Source organism: Hemitrygon akajei, chromosome 3 (assembly GCF_048418815.1).
Source record: "Hemitrygon akajei chromosome 3, sHemAka1.3, whole genome shotgun sequence".
Classification (NCBI taxonomy): domain Eukaryota; kingdom Metazoa; phylum Chordata; class Chondrichthyes; order Myliobatiformes; family Dasyatidae; genus Hemitrygon; species Hemitrygon akajei.
The window spans coordinates 104,961,557-104,978,213 of record NC_133126.1 but is presented as its reverse complement, the minus strand read 5'-3'; the positions used below and the strand labels follow the sequence as shown (position 1 = coordinate 104,978,213).

At 42.9% G+C, this 16,657-nt stretch overlaps 1 protein-coding gene across 2 annotated transcripts in view; it reads left to right on the top strand.

Moving 5' to 3' along the window:
• Nucleotides 1–16,657, top strand: part of LOC140725279 (solute carrier organic anion transporter family member 2A1-like) — a 282,196-nt gene that overhangs the window by 99,902 nt on the left and 165,637 nt on the right. For both annotated transcript variants that reach the window (XM_073040547.1, XM_073040546.1), the window contains one exon: nt 8,468–8,566. In XM_073040547.1, the coding sequence (XP_072896648.1) occupies nt 8,468–8,566 (99 nt within the window). The remainder of the gene's footprint in view (nt 1–8,467; nt 8,567–16,657) is intronic.

The following is a 16,657-nucleotide window of genomic DNA, read 5'->3' as shown; positions in this document are numbered from 1 at the left end:
TTGAGGCCAGGCCCTTGGAATTTTTGTACCTTAATGCGCTATCAAGTACCTCATCCTGGTAATATGATCTCCAAAACATCTCCACTAGTTTCCCTTATCCCTTAAGGAAGCATAATTTCTCACCTCAGTAAACACTGACAAATATAGTTAATAATCTTGCCCATCTCCTGTAGCACAAAACATGGAGTCGATTATTAAGGATGAGTTCTCAAGGTACTTGGAGGGTCATGATAAAATAGGCCTCAAGGGAAAATATTGCTTGACAAATCTGTTGGAATTCTTTGAAGAAATAACAAGCAGGATAGACAAAGGAGTATTGGTGGATGTTGAGTACTTGGATTGTCAGAGGCCTTTGACAAGGTGCCACACATGAGGCTGCATAACAAGTTAAGAGCCCACGGTATTACAAGAAAGATACTAGCATGGATAGAGCATTGGCAGGAGTCAAAGCATGGGAATGAAGTGAGCCTTTCTGGTTGGCTGCCAGTGACACTTGGTGTTCCACAGGAGTCTGTGCTGGGACTGCTTATTTTTATACATCAATGAATTGGATGACAGAATTGATGGTTTTGTTGCAAAGTTTGTGGACAATATGAAGATAGGTGGAGGGGCAGCTAGTTTTGAGGAAGTAGAGAGGCTATATAAAGATTTGGACAGATTAGGAGACTGAGCAAAGAAGTGGCAGATGGAATACAGTGTTAGGAAGTGTATGGTCATGCACTTTGCTAGAAGAAATAAAAGGGTATACTATCTTCTGAATGGAGAGAAAATTAAAAAATTTGAGATGCTAAGTGACTTGGGAGTCTTTGTGCAGGATTCTCTAAAGGTTAATTTTCAGGTTGAGTCTGGTGGGAAGGCAAATGCAATGTTGGTAGGTTAGCTAAAAGCAAGGGTGCAATGCTGAGGCTTTAAAAGGCATTGTTCAGATCGCACTTGGAGCACTGAGAGCAGTTTTGGGCTTATATTAGAAAGGATGTGCTGACACTAAAGGGGATTCAAAAGACGTTCACAAAAATTATTCCAGGATTGAACAGCTTGTCATATGAAAAATGTTTGATGGCTGTGGGCCAAGATTCACTAGAACTCAGAAGAATGAGGGGTGACTTAATTGAAACCTTTTGCATGTTGAAAGGCCCTAGTAGAGTGGATGTGAAGAGGATATTTCCTATGGTGGGTGAGTTTAAGACCAGAGGATACATCGCAGGATAGAAGGGTGCCCTTTTAGAATGGAAATGAAGAGGAACTTTTTTAGCCAGTGAGTGGTGAATCTCAGGAATTTGTTGCCAGAGGTGGCTGTGGAGGCCAAGTCATTGGGTAGATTTAAAGCAAAGAAGGGTTGATTAGTCAGGGCATGAAGGGATATGGGGAGAAGGCAGGAGATTGGGGCTGAGAGAGAAAATGGATCAGTCATGATGAAATGACAGAGCAGACTTGATGGGCCAAATGGCCTAATTCTACTCCTATGTTGTATAGTCTTATTTTCTAAAATTGGCCTTGTTCCAGATTGGGACAGCAAGGGAGGTTGATCAAGAAGGGTCAGTTGCTCAGCATTCAAAATGAAGTAGTAAATTGTATTAGACATTACTTTGTGGGAGAGGTTCCAGAGTGGTGGTAGAGGGCTGCCTCTCTTACTGGAGGCCTGTAACTAGTGGAGTTCCTCAGGGATTGGTGCTGGGTCTGCTGTTGTTTGTAATCCATATCAATGATCTGCATGACAATGTGGTTAAATGGACTAAGAAATTTGAAGATGACACCAAGATTGGGGGTGTAGTGGATAGCGAAGAAGACAATCAGAGCCGGCAGCAGGATCAGGACTAGCTGGAAAACTGGCATATGGAATTTGATTTAAACAAGTGCAAGGTGTTGCACTTCGGTAGGACCAACCCTGGGTAGGTCTTACACAGTGAATGGTAGGGCACTGAGGAGTGCGGTAGAACAAAGGGATCTGGGAATAGAGGTACATAATTCATTGAAAGTGGTGACACAGGTAAATAGAGTCATAAGGAAAGCTGTTGACATATTGGCCTTCATAAATCAATGTACTGAGTACAGGAGATGGGATGTTATGTTGAAGTTGTATAAGACATTGGTGAGGCCTAATTTGAAGTATTGTGTGCAGTTTTGGTCACCTACCTGCAGAAAAGATATAAATAAGGTTGAAAGAGTACCAAGAAAATTTACAAGAATGTTGCCGGACTGGAGAACTTGAGTTGTAAAGAAACATTGAATAGTTCAGGACTTTATTGTTTGGAATGTAGAAGATTGAGGAGAGATTTACTATACAAAATTATGAAGGGTATAGATAGGGTAAATGCAAGCAGGCTTTTGCCACTGTTTGGGTGGGACTACAACTAAAAGTCCTGGGTTATGGGTGAAAGGTCAAATGTTTAATGGGGCATGAGGAGAAACTTGTTCACTCAGAGGGTCATGAGTGTGTGGAATGAACTGCCAGTGGTTCACCTGAGCTCGATTTCAATGTTTTAAGAGAAGCTGCATTAGATACATGGGTTGTATGATCCGGGTGCTGGTCAATGGGAGTAGGCAGTTTAAATGTTACAGCATGATTCAATGTGCTGAAAGGCCTGGTTCTGTGCTGTACTTCGACTCTATAAGGAAGAAAGATGTTAAAATCGAAGCAAGAGGTGGAGAGGGAAGAAGTAAGGGCATCTCAGAGAGAAGTCGTTTCTTTTTTAACTGATTGGGGAAAAGAGGCTAGACTGCGCAGGCGCGTGACATAGCGCGCTAAAGGTTTAACAAAAAAGACCGCCATATACAGCGGCCATCGTCAGAGTGGACTGAGGCAGAGTGGGACAGCTTTGGTTCAATCAGGCTTCAGTGAGAACAGGCAGAGGCGAGGTTTGAACGAGGCACGACTGCGCAAGCACGTGAAAGTCGGCCTCTGAGATCAGTGGGAGAATTTAAAATGCGAGCAAAGGCTGAAGACGAGCTTCACTCCAAGTGAGGTAAAGCTGGGTAAGCTCCTTTAATTAATCTAATTAGCTTAGGAGTAGGTAATAGAGGCAGCTGTTAGGGCAGGTGAGTGCTCAGTTTGCAGTACTGTATGTGGGAAGTCCTTGCACAATTGTCCTTGATGACTACACCTGCAAAAGGTGCATTCAGCTGCAGCTCCTGACAAACCGTGGTAGGGAACTGGAGCTGGAGCTAGATGAACTTTGGACCATTCGGGAGGCAGAAATAGACAGGAGTTTCAGAAGATAGTCACCCCTAGGAGTCAGGAGACAGGTAGTTGGGTGACTGTCAGGAGAGGGAAGGGGAATAGAGAGGATGAGCAGAGCATCCCTGTGGCCATTCCCGTCAATAATAAGTATACTGTTTTGGACACTGTTGGTGGGGACGACCTACCAGGGACAAGTTGCAGTGGTTGTGTCTCTGGCACTGAGACTGGACCCTCAGCTCAGAAGGGAAAGAGGGAAAGAGGAGAGCAGCAGTGATAGTGGATTCGATAGTTAGGGGGACAGATAGGAGGTTCTGTGGAAGAGATCGAGAATCCCGGATGGTCTGTTGCCTCCCTGGTTCCAGGGTCAGCGATATCTTGGATCGAGTTCTCAGTATTCTCAAGAGGGAGGGTGAGCAGCCGGATGTCATGGTCCATGTAGGGACCAATGACGTGGGTAGGAAGAGTGAGGAGGTCCTGAAAGGTGAGTTTAGGGAGCTAGGCACCAAGTTAAAGGTCAGGACCTCCAGGATAGCAATCTCAGGATTGCTACCAGTGCCACATGCAGGTAGGTTTAGAAATAGTAAGATAGCGCAGATCAACATGTGGCTGAAGACATGGTGCAGGAGGGAGGGCTTCAGATTTACAGATAATTGGGCAGTTTTCCAGAGAAGGTGGGACCTGTTCCGGTGGGACAGTTTTCATCTGAACTGGAGGGGGACAAATATTCTTGTAGGTAGGTTTGCTAGAGAGGCTCCAGTGGATTTAAACTAGATACAAGGGGGGAGGGGAACAAGAGTGTAGGAACAGATGTATGGGAGAAGGAAGAAAAAGAAGACAGTAAAGTTCTTTGTACCGTTAGAGATAAACAGAGAGGAAGAGGTAGAGAATTTCTTAAATGCATTTATTTTAATGCTAGGAGCATTGTAAGAAAGGTGAATGATCCTAGAGCATCGATTGATACCTGGAAATATGATGTTGTAGCTGTTAGTGAAACATGGTTGCTGGAGGGGTGTGATTGGCAACTAAATATTCCTGGATTTCGTTGCTTCAGGTGTGATAGAATCAGAGGGACAAGAGGGGGAGGTGTTGCATTGCTTGTCAGAGAAAATATTACAGCGGTGCTCTGGCAGGATAGATTAGAGGGCTCGTCTAGGGAGCCTATTTGGGTGGAATTGAGGAATGGGAAAGGTGTAGAAAAGCTTTTCAATCTAAGCAAGAGGCTGAGAGTGGAAGACTGAAGCATCACTCAATGAGAAGGGGCAGTGTTGGATCTCCTGTTAGGGAATGAGATAGGTCAGGTAACGGAGGTATGTGTTGGGGAGCACTTCAGGTCCAGTGATCACAATGCCGTTAGTTTCAATATAATTATGGAGAAGGATAGGACTGGACCCAGGGTTGAAATTTTTGATTGGAGAAAGGCTAACTTTGAGGAGATGCGAAAGGATTCAGAAGGAGTGAATTGGGACAATTTGTTTTATGGAAAGGATGTAATAGAGAAATAGCGGTCATTTAAAGGAGAAATTTTGAGGGTACAGAATCTTTATGTTCCTGTTAGGTTGAAAGAAAAGGTTAAAAGTTTGAGAGAGCCATGGTTTTCAAGGGATATTGGAAAATTTGTTAGGAAAAAGAGAGGTATCTCCAATAAATATAGGCAGCATGGAGTTAATGAGGTGCTCGAGGAATATAAAGAATGTAAAAAGAATCTTAAGAAAGAAATTAGAAAAGCTAAAAGAAGATACGAGGTTGCTTTGGCAAGTAAGGTGAAAGTAAATCCAAAGGGTTTCTACAGCTATATTAATAGCAAAAGGATAGTAAGGGATAAAATTGGTCCATTAGAGAATCAGAGTGGACAGCTATGTGTGGAGCCGAAAGAGATGGGGGAGATTTTGAACAATTTCTTTTCTTCGGTATTCACTAGGGAGAAGGATATTGAATTGTGTAAGGTAAGGGAAACAAGTAGGGAATTTATGGAAACTATGATGATTAAAGAGGAGGAAGTGCTGGCGCTTTTAAGGAATATAAAAGTGGATAAGTCTCTGGGTCCTGACAGGATGTTCCCTAGGATCTTGAGGGAAGTTAGTGTAGAAATAGCAGGGGCTCTGACAGAAATATTTCAAATGTCATTAGAAATGGGGATGGTGCCGGAGGATTGGTGTATTACTCTTGTGGTTCCGTTGTGTAAAAAGGGTTCTAAGACTAAACCTAGCAATTATAGGCCTGTCAGTTTGATGTCAGTGGTGGGTAAATTAATGGAAAGTATTCTTAGAGATGGTATATATAATTATCTGGATAGACAGGGTCTGATTAGGAACAGTCAACATGGATTTGTGCATGGAAGGTCATGTTTAACAAACCTTATTGAATTTTTTGAAGAGGTTACGAGGAAAGTTGGCGTGGGTAAAGCAGTGGATGTTGGCTATATGGCCTTCAATAAGGCCTTTGACAAGGTTCCACATGGAAGGTTAGTTAGCAAGGTTCAATCGTTAGGTATTAATATTGAATTAGTAAAATGGATACAACAGTGTCTGGATAGGAGATGCCAGAGAGCAGTGGTGGATAACCTTTTGTCAGGTCAGAGTCTGGTAACTAGTGGTGTGCCTCAGGGATCTGTACTGGTCCAATGTTGTTTGTCATATACATTAATGATCTGGATGATGGGGTGGTAAATTGGATTAGTAAGTATGCAGATGATACTAAGGTAGGTGGCATTGTGGATAATGAAGTAGGTTTTCAAAGCTTGCAGAGGGAATTAGGCCAGTTAGAAGAGTGGGCTGAATGATGGCAGATGAAGTTTAATGCTAATAAGTGTGAGGTGCTACATCTTGGTTGGAATAATACAAATAGGACATACATGGTAAATGGTAGGGCATTGAGGAATGCAGTAGAACAGAGTGATCTAGGAATAATGGTGCATAGTTCCCTGAAGGTGGAATCTCATGTGGATAGGGTGGTGAAGAAAGCTTTTGGTATGCTGGCCTTTATAAATCAGAGCATTGAGTATAGGAGCTGGGATGTAATGTTAAAATTGTACAAGGCATTGATAAGGCCAAATTTGAAGTATTGTGTACAGTTCTGGTCACCAAATTATAGGAAAGATGTCAACAAAATAGAGAGAGTACAGAGAAGATTTATTAGAATGTCACCTGGGTTTCAGCACCTAAGTTTCAGGGAAAGATTGAACAAGTTAGGTCTTTATTCTTTGGAGTGTAGAAGGTTGAGGGTAGACTTGATAGAGGTATTTAAAATTATGAAGGGGATAGATAGTGTTGACGTGGATAGGTGACATGGATAGGCTTTTTCCATTGAGAGTAGGGGAGATTCAAACAAGAGGACATGACTTGAGAGTTAGGGGGCAAAAGTTTAGGGGTAATACAAGGGGGAATTTCTTTACTCAGAGAGTGGTAGCTGTGTGGAACAAGCTTCCTGTAGAAGTGGTAGACGCAGGTTTGATACTGTCATTTAAAGTACAATTGGATAGGTATATGGCCAGGAAAGGAATGGAGGGTTATGGGCTGAGTGTAGGTTGGTGCAAGTAGGTGAGAGTAAGCATTCGGCACGGACTAGAATGGCCGAGATGGCCTGGTTCCATGCTGTAATTGTTTTATGGTTATATGGTTATAAATGTTTTCTAAATGGGGAAAAGATTCAAAAATCAGATGTGCAAGTTGACTTGGAAGTCCCTGTGAAGGATTTCCTAAAGGTTAACTTGTAGGTTGAGACAGTGGTAAGGAAGGAAAATGCAATGTTAGCATTTAACTCAAGAGGACTAGAATATAAGAGCAAGGATGTAATGCTTTGTGTTTATGAGGCATTGGTCAGACCACACTTTGGTGTATTGTGAGTATCTTTGGGCCCCCTATCTAAAAACAGATATGCTGGCATTGGAGAGGATCCAGAGGAGGTTCACAAGAATGATTTCACAAATATGAGAAACTTTGATGGACTTATTATGTACTTTGATGGACTCACTGGAGTTAAGGCGAATGAGGGGGAGGATCTCTTTGAAATCTATTGAATATTGAAACGTTTGGTTGGAGTGAATGTGGATGATGTTTCCTGTAATGCGTGAGTTTGGGTCTTGAGGGCATAACCTCCAAATAGAGGGACGTTCATTTAGAAGAGTGATGATGAAGAATTTCTTTAGCGAGAAAGTAGCGAATCTGTTGAATTCACTGCCAAAGGCGGCTGTGGACGCAAAGTCAATGAGTATATTTAAAGCGATTGTTGATAGGTTCTTGAATAGTCAGGATATTAAAGGTTACAGTGAGAAGGCAGTAGAATGGATTGAGAGGGTGAATATATCAGCAGTGATGAATTGGTGGAGCAGATGTGATGGGCCAAATGACCTAATTCTGCTCCTATGTCATATGGTCTTATGATACAAAATTTGCAGTTTCAATTTGGAATCCTAACATGTAAATCTGTCCTTTCCTTTTCCATCACTATCTTTAAGAGAATTTTGGTAACTAGAGCCAAGGTGCTACGTAACTGCCACTTTAGTTACTTGCTCTGCTTTGCTCTCTAAAAGGCAATTCACTATTGCACCCTCCGGAGTAGGGTACTCTAGATATTGAATTAAGAGGTTATCTTGGACACATTTCAAGCTTTGTGCCCCAGAAAGGCCTTCAATACTCTGGGTAGTCAGTACTGGGGAAATCTCCCACTAATACACACCTGTTATTCTTTCAACTGTGAGTAATTTCTCTACACAACAGCTCCTCAAATTCCTCCTGACTATTGGGTAGTCTACAACCTAGTGGAGTGATTCTCCCCTTCTTGTTTCTAAATTCTACCCATTGGCCTTAACCAGTAGATTCCCCAAGAATGCTGTCTCTGAATGCTGCTGTTATGTTCCTCACCCCCACTCTATTAAAACAATAGAGATCAGTAAGAGCTTTTGGAGGTACTTGGAAAATCTGTCAACATGGAATGTAATGGCTGGCTTAGAATCCCCAACAATGGTCTATGGGGGTATGAACACTCTGATTGAATGGTCCATGAACTCTTTGGTTAACATCTGCTTAAGTGTGCAAAACCTGATTTGCTTAAACACTTTGTCTGCACCATAGAATTTCCAGAAAGCAATATGAAAAAAATAACAGTGCCAGTTGTATTCACCTGAGAAGTAGATGAATTACATCACACTCCAGGACATGTGCTACTGCTGCACCAAGTATCAAATGGATTTTGGCAATTAGATCTCTTAGAAATTTCCATCTGTAGTGCATAAAGAGTTTCTGGGTCAATTTTTATTTAGTCAATTGTGTCTTTTCTTTCTGTCTTCTTCAGCAATTCTGTTTGCAATATCTGTGTTTGGGCCTTCATTTGGATACTTACTTGGGTCTGTGACTTTACGTTTATATGTGGACCTAGATAGAGTGGATCCAGGTAAGTGGGAATCATTAAAAGATGTTTGTTCTAGAGACAAAGTAAGATCATTTCACACGTTTTTATTGATTGTATTTATTTAGTGATTGTTTAGTGATTTAGGAGGCCCTACCAGCCATTTGAGCAATCCTCGACAACCCTGGTTTAACTCTCACCTAATCACGGGACAATTTGTAATGACCAATTAACCTACATGGTACATCTTTAGACTGTGGGAGGAAACCTGAGCTTCCAGGAAAACCCATGTATTCCACAGGGAAGACATATCGACTCCTTACAGAAGATGCAAGATTGAAATCCGAACTCTAAGCTGTAATAATGCTGTGCTAAATGTTATGCTACCCTGGTGCCCAATATTTTTCTGTTTGGTAGTAAAAAATCCTTAGTTTTTCAAAGAAAATTATCATTTAATTTGTGTAAATGCAAGATAAAATATATATGAACAAATATTTGCAAAAAATACATGCATCTTTATAATTTATTTACTTGCTTATAAGCACTATTCAAAGAAACAGGATGTCATGTCAACAGTGATTGTGTTAGTGATATTGTAAGGGCAACATTTAAGGAAACAGTGATTATCCTACTGTATTGTTTAGAAACACTTCAGAAGGAGAAAGATTTAGAAGGAAAAAGTCAATTTCAATGACAAAGTAAATTGAAATAATAGATGAACTGAGCTGGAATTAATAAAATTCTTTTTGACTAATTGGTTAATTAACCAATTAACCATTTAACACTGCACCAAGATACAATGAAAAGCTTGTTCCACATAATGTTTGTACAGATAAAATCATTACACAGTGCATTGAGACAGAATAAAATAATAAAAGTAACAGTGCAGGATAAAGTGTAAAGGCTACAGAAAAAGTGTAAAGCAGGTAACCAATGAAGCGCAAGATCATTACGAGGCATATTCGGCCTACTTCTGATAGGACTTATCTGTATCTACTCAGTTTATAGTATTGACACAATTGAGGAAAACTTGAATGAAACAAAAATGAACAGAGTTGTAAGTAGACAAAGTGGCATGTAATCAGTGATTCAACTTGATTTTGAGCTTAGGTTCAGCAGGCTTGAATCTGCATTGTAATTAGAATTACATTGTAATCAGCACAATTGTGTTTCACAGCTCTGGTGACCTGACCTCTGTTACCTGTCTAGACTAACAACACACACACACACACACACACACACACACACACACACACACACACACACACACACACACACACACACACACACACACACACACACACACACACACACACACACACACACACACACACACACACACACCCCCTTCAGTAGGCCCAGCCGCATCTGTGCAGGGAAATTAACAATTGGCATATCAGGAAAGATGGTGGGGGGAGTAGGAGGAGCATGAGCTGGTAGGTAATAGGAGAATCCAGGTGAGAGGTGGATGACAGCTGGGTGAGCAAGGGGTGAATAAGAATGACGTGGAGGTGATAGCTGTGAAACCTCCTGGTCTCCTTGGCTGTGTAAGTCTAGGAAAGACAACCTCTGGCCCTGCCAAACTTGTGAGATTGAGGCATGCTCCCACCCCAACCCTCAGTTTGTGTGAATGCTGTGTAATTCGCTACCCTGTTACAAATTAGTGCCATGAAATAACAGACAGAACACCATATATGATTAAAAGATTTATATTTATGGATCTAAGTAAATGGTTAGTAAGGAATAACAACAAGAGAAGGGCCCATTCTAATTAAACAGTCAAATGTACACAAGTTGGAGCTCATCTTGAACTTCCCTGTCACTCACGAGCTGGGCCCTCATCAGCGTGAACAGTCACACCATCTTCTGAACGTTGCTCACAATCCATCTAAAAAAAACGGGTCTCCCACCGGATCTTATCCTACGACCGGTTCTCCCCAGTGTCTTCTCTCTTCATCTCCCACCGATCAAAAGGCCTTATTGTCTCTCAGCAAGAAAACCTCCCACTAATTGGATGGCACACATTGCACATCATCGCTTATCTTCAGAAGAAACCCAAATAAGCCGAAACGGAGCAAGCTGAAAACAAGCAGCACTTACAGAATTGCCAAAATGAAATGCATACATAGAAAAAATATGAACCACAGCATTACAGGTGGAAAAGGCAAAGAGCTTAAAAAGGTGGAATCTCATATGAGAGCACAGTGGACTATTAAAGATAGGGAAGGCGGTGGAACCAGAGGGAGAGAGGTGTGAGTGATAGGCATGTTGTGGGATGGGGGAGGGGAAAGAGAAGAGTTAATGAGGGCAGAGTGGTAAGGGGGGAAGGTAACAAGGAGGTGGTTACTGAAAGTTAGAGAAATCAACGTTGATGCCATCAGGTTGGACACTACCAAACTGGAATATGAGGTGTAGTTCCTCTAATCTGTGTCAAGTCTCAATATGGCATTAGAGGAAGCCGTGGACAAACCAGTCACTGTGGGAATGGGAAGTAGATTTAAAATGGCTAGCCCCTGGGAGATCCTGAGTGTTACGGAACAGAACAAAGGAATCCTCCAGTCTGCGTTGAGTCTGACTGATGTATAAGTTGTTTCACCAGGCACACCAATGGATTCATATGAAGTGCTGCCTTACTCCAAAGGACTGTGAGTGAGGAAGTGTACCGTTTAGGATGGTTGCAGGGATAATTGCTTGGAGGGGGATTGGTAGGAAGGATTGGTGGTGAATGTGTTCCCTGTGCACAGTAGAGAGGAGAGGGGAAGATGTGCCTGGTAATGGGATCCTGTTGGAGATGATAGAAGTTGTGGAGAATTATATGTTGGATGCTAAGGCTTGTGGGGTGTTAGGTGAAGGCAAAGAGAACCCCACCTCTGTTATGCTTGTAGGAGAGGGGAGAATGGGGTGAGGGCAGTTGTGTGGAAAAGTGGGGGGTTGTTGTGAGCGCAGGCAGCATTAATGTTGGCAGAGAGAAAACCCGGTTTTCAGAAAAAAGATGGCACCTCAGATGTCCTGGAATGGAAAGCCTCAACATGAAAACAGATGTGGTGGAAATGAAAGAACTGAAGGAAGGGAATAGTTGGATGTGGAGAGGATGTTTCCCAAGGTAGGGGTATCCAGAACTAGAGATTGCAGTCTCAAAATTGAGGGGCGATCTTTAGAACAGGAGGAACTTTTTTAATCAAAGAGTGGTGAATCTGTGGAATGCTCTGCTACAGACTGCAATGGAGGCCGAGTCCGTGGTTATATTCAAAGTGGACATTGATAGTTTCCTGATTAATCAGGCATCAAGAGATACAGTGAGAGGGCAGACGTATGGGGTTGAATAAGATCGGGGATCAGCCATGATGAAATGGCAGAGCGGACTCGATGGGCTGAATGGACTAACTTTGGTCCTGTGTCTACCCATATAGACACATAAGACGGCTCAGCAGAACTTTTGTGACCTGGGTTCATTTCCCACCACTGTCTGTAAAGAGCTTGGACATTCAACCCATGACTGCGTGGGTTTCCTCTGGGTGCTCCGGTTTCCTCTGTATGGCTCGAAAGCTGGAAGGACTTATTTCGCACTGTAACAATAAATAAAAACCATTGAGTGAGCCCTTCTTTATGTCCCCTTTATGTGCAGCTGTGATAGTATCCCTGATTAATAGTGCAACTACACACACACACACACACACACACACACACACACACACACACACACACACACACACACACACACACACACACACACACACACACACACACACACACACACACACACACACACACACACACTCTTTTACCTCCTTTTCCTTCTCTACCTTTGCTAACACATCAAAACCATGGAACATTAAGTGTTGCTACCTCGTCCAGATCTATAAAGGCCATTTTAATGTGGTACCGTTGTTTAAAAAGGGGAGCAGAAACAAGCCAGGAAGCTGTAGGCGAGTGAGTCTAGGTAAATTGCTTCAGCTGATTCTGAGTTATTGGTTCTATCAACATTCAGGGAAACAGCCCCTCCATCTGTGCAAAGGAGGTCATGTCTGCTACAAGGGGCATAATTTTAAAGAGATTGGAGGAAAGTACGAAGGGGATGTTGCAGCAACACGCACAAAATGCTGGAGGAACTCAGCAGGCCAGGCAGCATCTATGGAAATGAGTACAGTTGACGTTTCGGGCCGAGACCTTTCGGCAGGGCTGGAGAAAAAAAAGTTGAGGAGTAGAATTTAAAGGTGGGGGAGGGAAGGAAAAAACACAAGGTGATAGGTGAAAATGGAAGTGGAAGGGGTGAAGTAAAAAGCTGGGAAGTTGATTCGTGAAAGAGATACAGGGCTGGAGAAAGGGGGAGTCTAATAGGGGAGGACAGAAAGCCATGGAAGAAAGAAAAGGAGGAAGGAGCACCAGAGGGAGGCGATATATAGGCAGGGAGAAAAGGTGAGGGAGGGATATGGGGATGGGGAATTGGGTGGGGGGGGGTGTTATTATCAGAAGTTTGAGAAATCGATGTTCATGCCATCAGGTTGGAGGCTACCCAGACAGAATATAAGATGTTGCTTCTCCAACCTGAGTGTGCCGCGACAGTAGAGGAGGCCATGGATGACATATCAGGAATTGGAAATGGAATTAAAATAGGTGGCCACTAGGAGATCCCACTTGTTCTAGTGGACGGAGCGCAGGTGCTCGGCGAAATGGTCTCCCGATCTATGTCAAGTCTTACTGATATACCGGAGGCCACACCAAACACAGTATGTGACCCCAACGGACTCAATGCTCAATATAATCTCGCAGTCTGTAATTTTCTTTTGGGATGTGTATTTTTAACCGTCTGAACAATCTGGTGTTTTTGTGGTATCCTGAAGGATTCGGTGAACTGGACTCTCAATAATGCAGCCATTGCTGGAGTTGACTTTGGGCTGGGCCTGTTGTTGAGAGTGAAAAGTGAACCGATGTTTAGCCAATATAAGCAATGGATCAGATTAAAAGATTAAAGTGTTGTGGTTGAGGGCAGAAGGTTGAGTTGACTACTCAGTCTTACTTGTCTCAGCGTTGAACTGGCTGCAACGGTGACCTGTGCTGTCAGACTCCTGACCGTTTGCCTCAGCGCTGAGCTGACTGTGTGGCTTCAATCTCACTTTCGCATTAATGGCAGACCAGTTGATTCAAAGAGAGATAGAGCTTTGCACGGGTTGGGGAGAAGAGTTTAAAAGAGGACCGTTTGGCGGGACGTGGTGTATTAGTGGCAGACCAGTCAATTCGAAGAGAGAGATTCGCTCACTTCAGGGAGAAGCGTTTAAAAAGCATTTTGCAGGGCTTGGCACATTAGCTGCAGACCAATAGATTCACGATTCATGAGCAGAAGTAAATAAAAGTAAAGTAGGGTCAAAGCAGAATGGCCATTGTGTGAGTGGGCCAGTGTAGGGATGGGAATGAGGCTTTGGCGAGGAGGCACATGTAAGTAGCAATTAAGGCTTTTGTAGTGGTTGAATAAAAGGTCACTAAATTACAGCTAATTAAATAAAGTCGGGATGATGCAGGATCAGGTGATGTGCTGTAGCTGCATGATGTGGGAGCTGGTGGACCCCACTGCAGACATACCACCCTGCAAAAACTCATTTCAAGGAGGTAGCACCGCCCCCCCGCAACCCCATATTCCCCCCCCCGTTGACCTCCAAGGGTGTATGTATACAGGACTTTTGATTATGAAAGAACACAACAATTTATTTGATCACATATTGAAACTATTTACACACACATATACTTTGTTGAGTATTTTGTTGGCAGTCTCAATGCTAATAGTGAAATGCTAATGCAAATAGCTTTTCTATTTCTTTTCAAAACTTTCCTTGTACTGTGATGTGGCTTGCTTGGTAGATTTGAGCATTTTGCCGGAAGTCTGAACCTCATAGCAGTCTGTGTCAATGAATTTGTTAATTTTGCAAGACATCAGATTCACAAGTGTTTTGTGAGACAGCTGACTTCTGAATTCTGTCTTAATGTGACACACCATGCTGAATGCTCTTTCTACATCACCATTAGAATTTGGCAGCACCAAAAGCAGTTTCATCAACTGGCAGAGCTCTTTGAATCTCAACTGCCCTGTGCTTTCTTTTTTTGGAACATTCTGCCATGGCGCTGCAGGTCACTAAACGAACTGATGGACAATGAAACAGAGAGAGAAGTTGATTGTAAAGCTCACCCACAGAGAAAACTGATAGGTCTACTTAGCACAAAGAGAGACCAATTAGGTGTCTCTTTCTCTCCGTCTCTTTCTCTCTCTCTCTCTCCGTCTCTTTCTCTCTCTCTCTCTCTCTCTCTCTCTCTCTCTCTCTCTCCCCCCCTCCCTCCCCACGCTCGCTTGCTCTAAAAAAAATTGATTTCCGGGATATGGTATGCAATTTGCAGACGTCAGGGAGCCACTATCAATACATATCCGGGACACTCCTGGAACTTCCAGGAGAGATGGGATGTCTGCCATTGTGGTTCCTGGTGACCACATCTGCAGCAAGCTAGCTGCTTCAGGAACTCATACTCAAAGTTGATGACTTGGAATCTGAGCTTCAGACACTGCGGCACATCAGGGAGGGGGAGAGTTACCTGCATTCTCTGTTTCAGGAGATAGTCACACCCATTAGATTAGCTGCTGCAAATTCAGTGTGTGGTCAGGGGTAAGGGATGTGACTGTGAGTGAGGCAGGTAGTGGGTTCCAAGAGACGGTGCTGGAGGAGCCTCAGCCCTTGAGCTTGTCCAACAGCCAGGAGATTCTTGCTCCTTGTGTGGATATGAGTGAGGGCTTTAGGAAGGATGAGCAACCTAACTGTGGACTGTAGTTCCGGGAGTCATTCAAGAGGGGAAGAGAAGAGAAATGTAGTGGTAATTGGGGATGGTATAGTCAGGGGAATAGACAGAGTTTTCTGTCGTGAGGATAGAGTATCCCAAAGGCTGTGTTGCCTGCCTGGTGCCCAGGTTCAGGACAGCTTATCTGACCTGCAGAGGAATTTGCAGTGGGATGGGAAAGATCCAGTTGTCGTGGTCTATGTGGGTACCAACAACATAGATAGAATGAGGAAAGAGGCTCTGCTGAAGGAATTTGAGCAGCGAGAGACTAAATTAAAAAGCAGAACCAAAAAGGTGGTAATCTCTGGATTGCTACCTGTACCAGGAGCATAGGGTCAAGAAGATTAGAGAGTTAAATCCATGGCTCAAGGATTGGTGTGGGAAAAGTGGTTTGAATTCTTGGGAAATTGGTACCAGTATTGGGGAAGGAGGGAGCTGTACCAATGGGACAGGGCTCCACCTGAACTGTGATGGGACCTGGATCCTAGTGAATCGCACAACTAGGGCTGTGGGAAGGGCTTTAACCTAAATAGTAATAGGGTGGGTTCAATAAATTGGAGAAGTATGGATAAAGTTAAAAGAAGTGTGGATAAAGATAAAGAAAAAACAAGTTAAAAAAGAGACAAGTAAGAGTGGAGTGAAGACAAGACAAGAGCAAAAGAGTGAAAGGTTACAAGATTTTAAAAGCACAGTGAGTGTAAGGGCATTTTATTTGAATGCTCATCGTATTCGTGACAAGGTCAGTGAACTTGTGGTACAAATCAGTACAAAGGGATATGATTTAATGGCCGGTACAGAGATGTGGTTGCAGGGTGGAGAGGATTGGGAATTAAATATCCAAGGATATCAGGTAATATAGAAGGATAGATTGATTGGGACTTCCATATCCAAAGTCTAGATGGGTTAGAGTTTGTAAAATGTGTCCAGGAAAGTTTTCTAAATCAATATATAGAGGTAACAACTAGAGAGGATGCAATATTAAATCTCCTATTAGGAAACGAGTTAGGACAGGTGACGGAAGTGTGTGTAGGGGAACACTTTGGTTCCAGTGATCATAGATAAAGATAGATCTGGTCCTCGGGTTGAGGTTCTAAACTGGAAAAGGCCTAAAGAAAAGAGAAAGGATCTAAGAAGCATGGTTTGGGACAGGTTGTTCTCTGGCAAGGATGTGATTGGTAAGTGGGAGGCCTTCAAAGGAGAAATTTTGAGAGTGTGGAGTTTGTATGTTCCTGTCACGATTAAGGGCAAAGTGAATAAGAATAAGGAACCTTGGTTCTTGAGGGATATTCAAACTCTGATAAAAAAAACAGAGAGATGTAT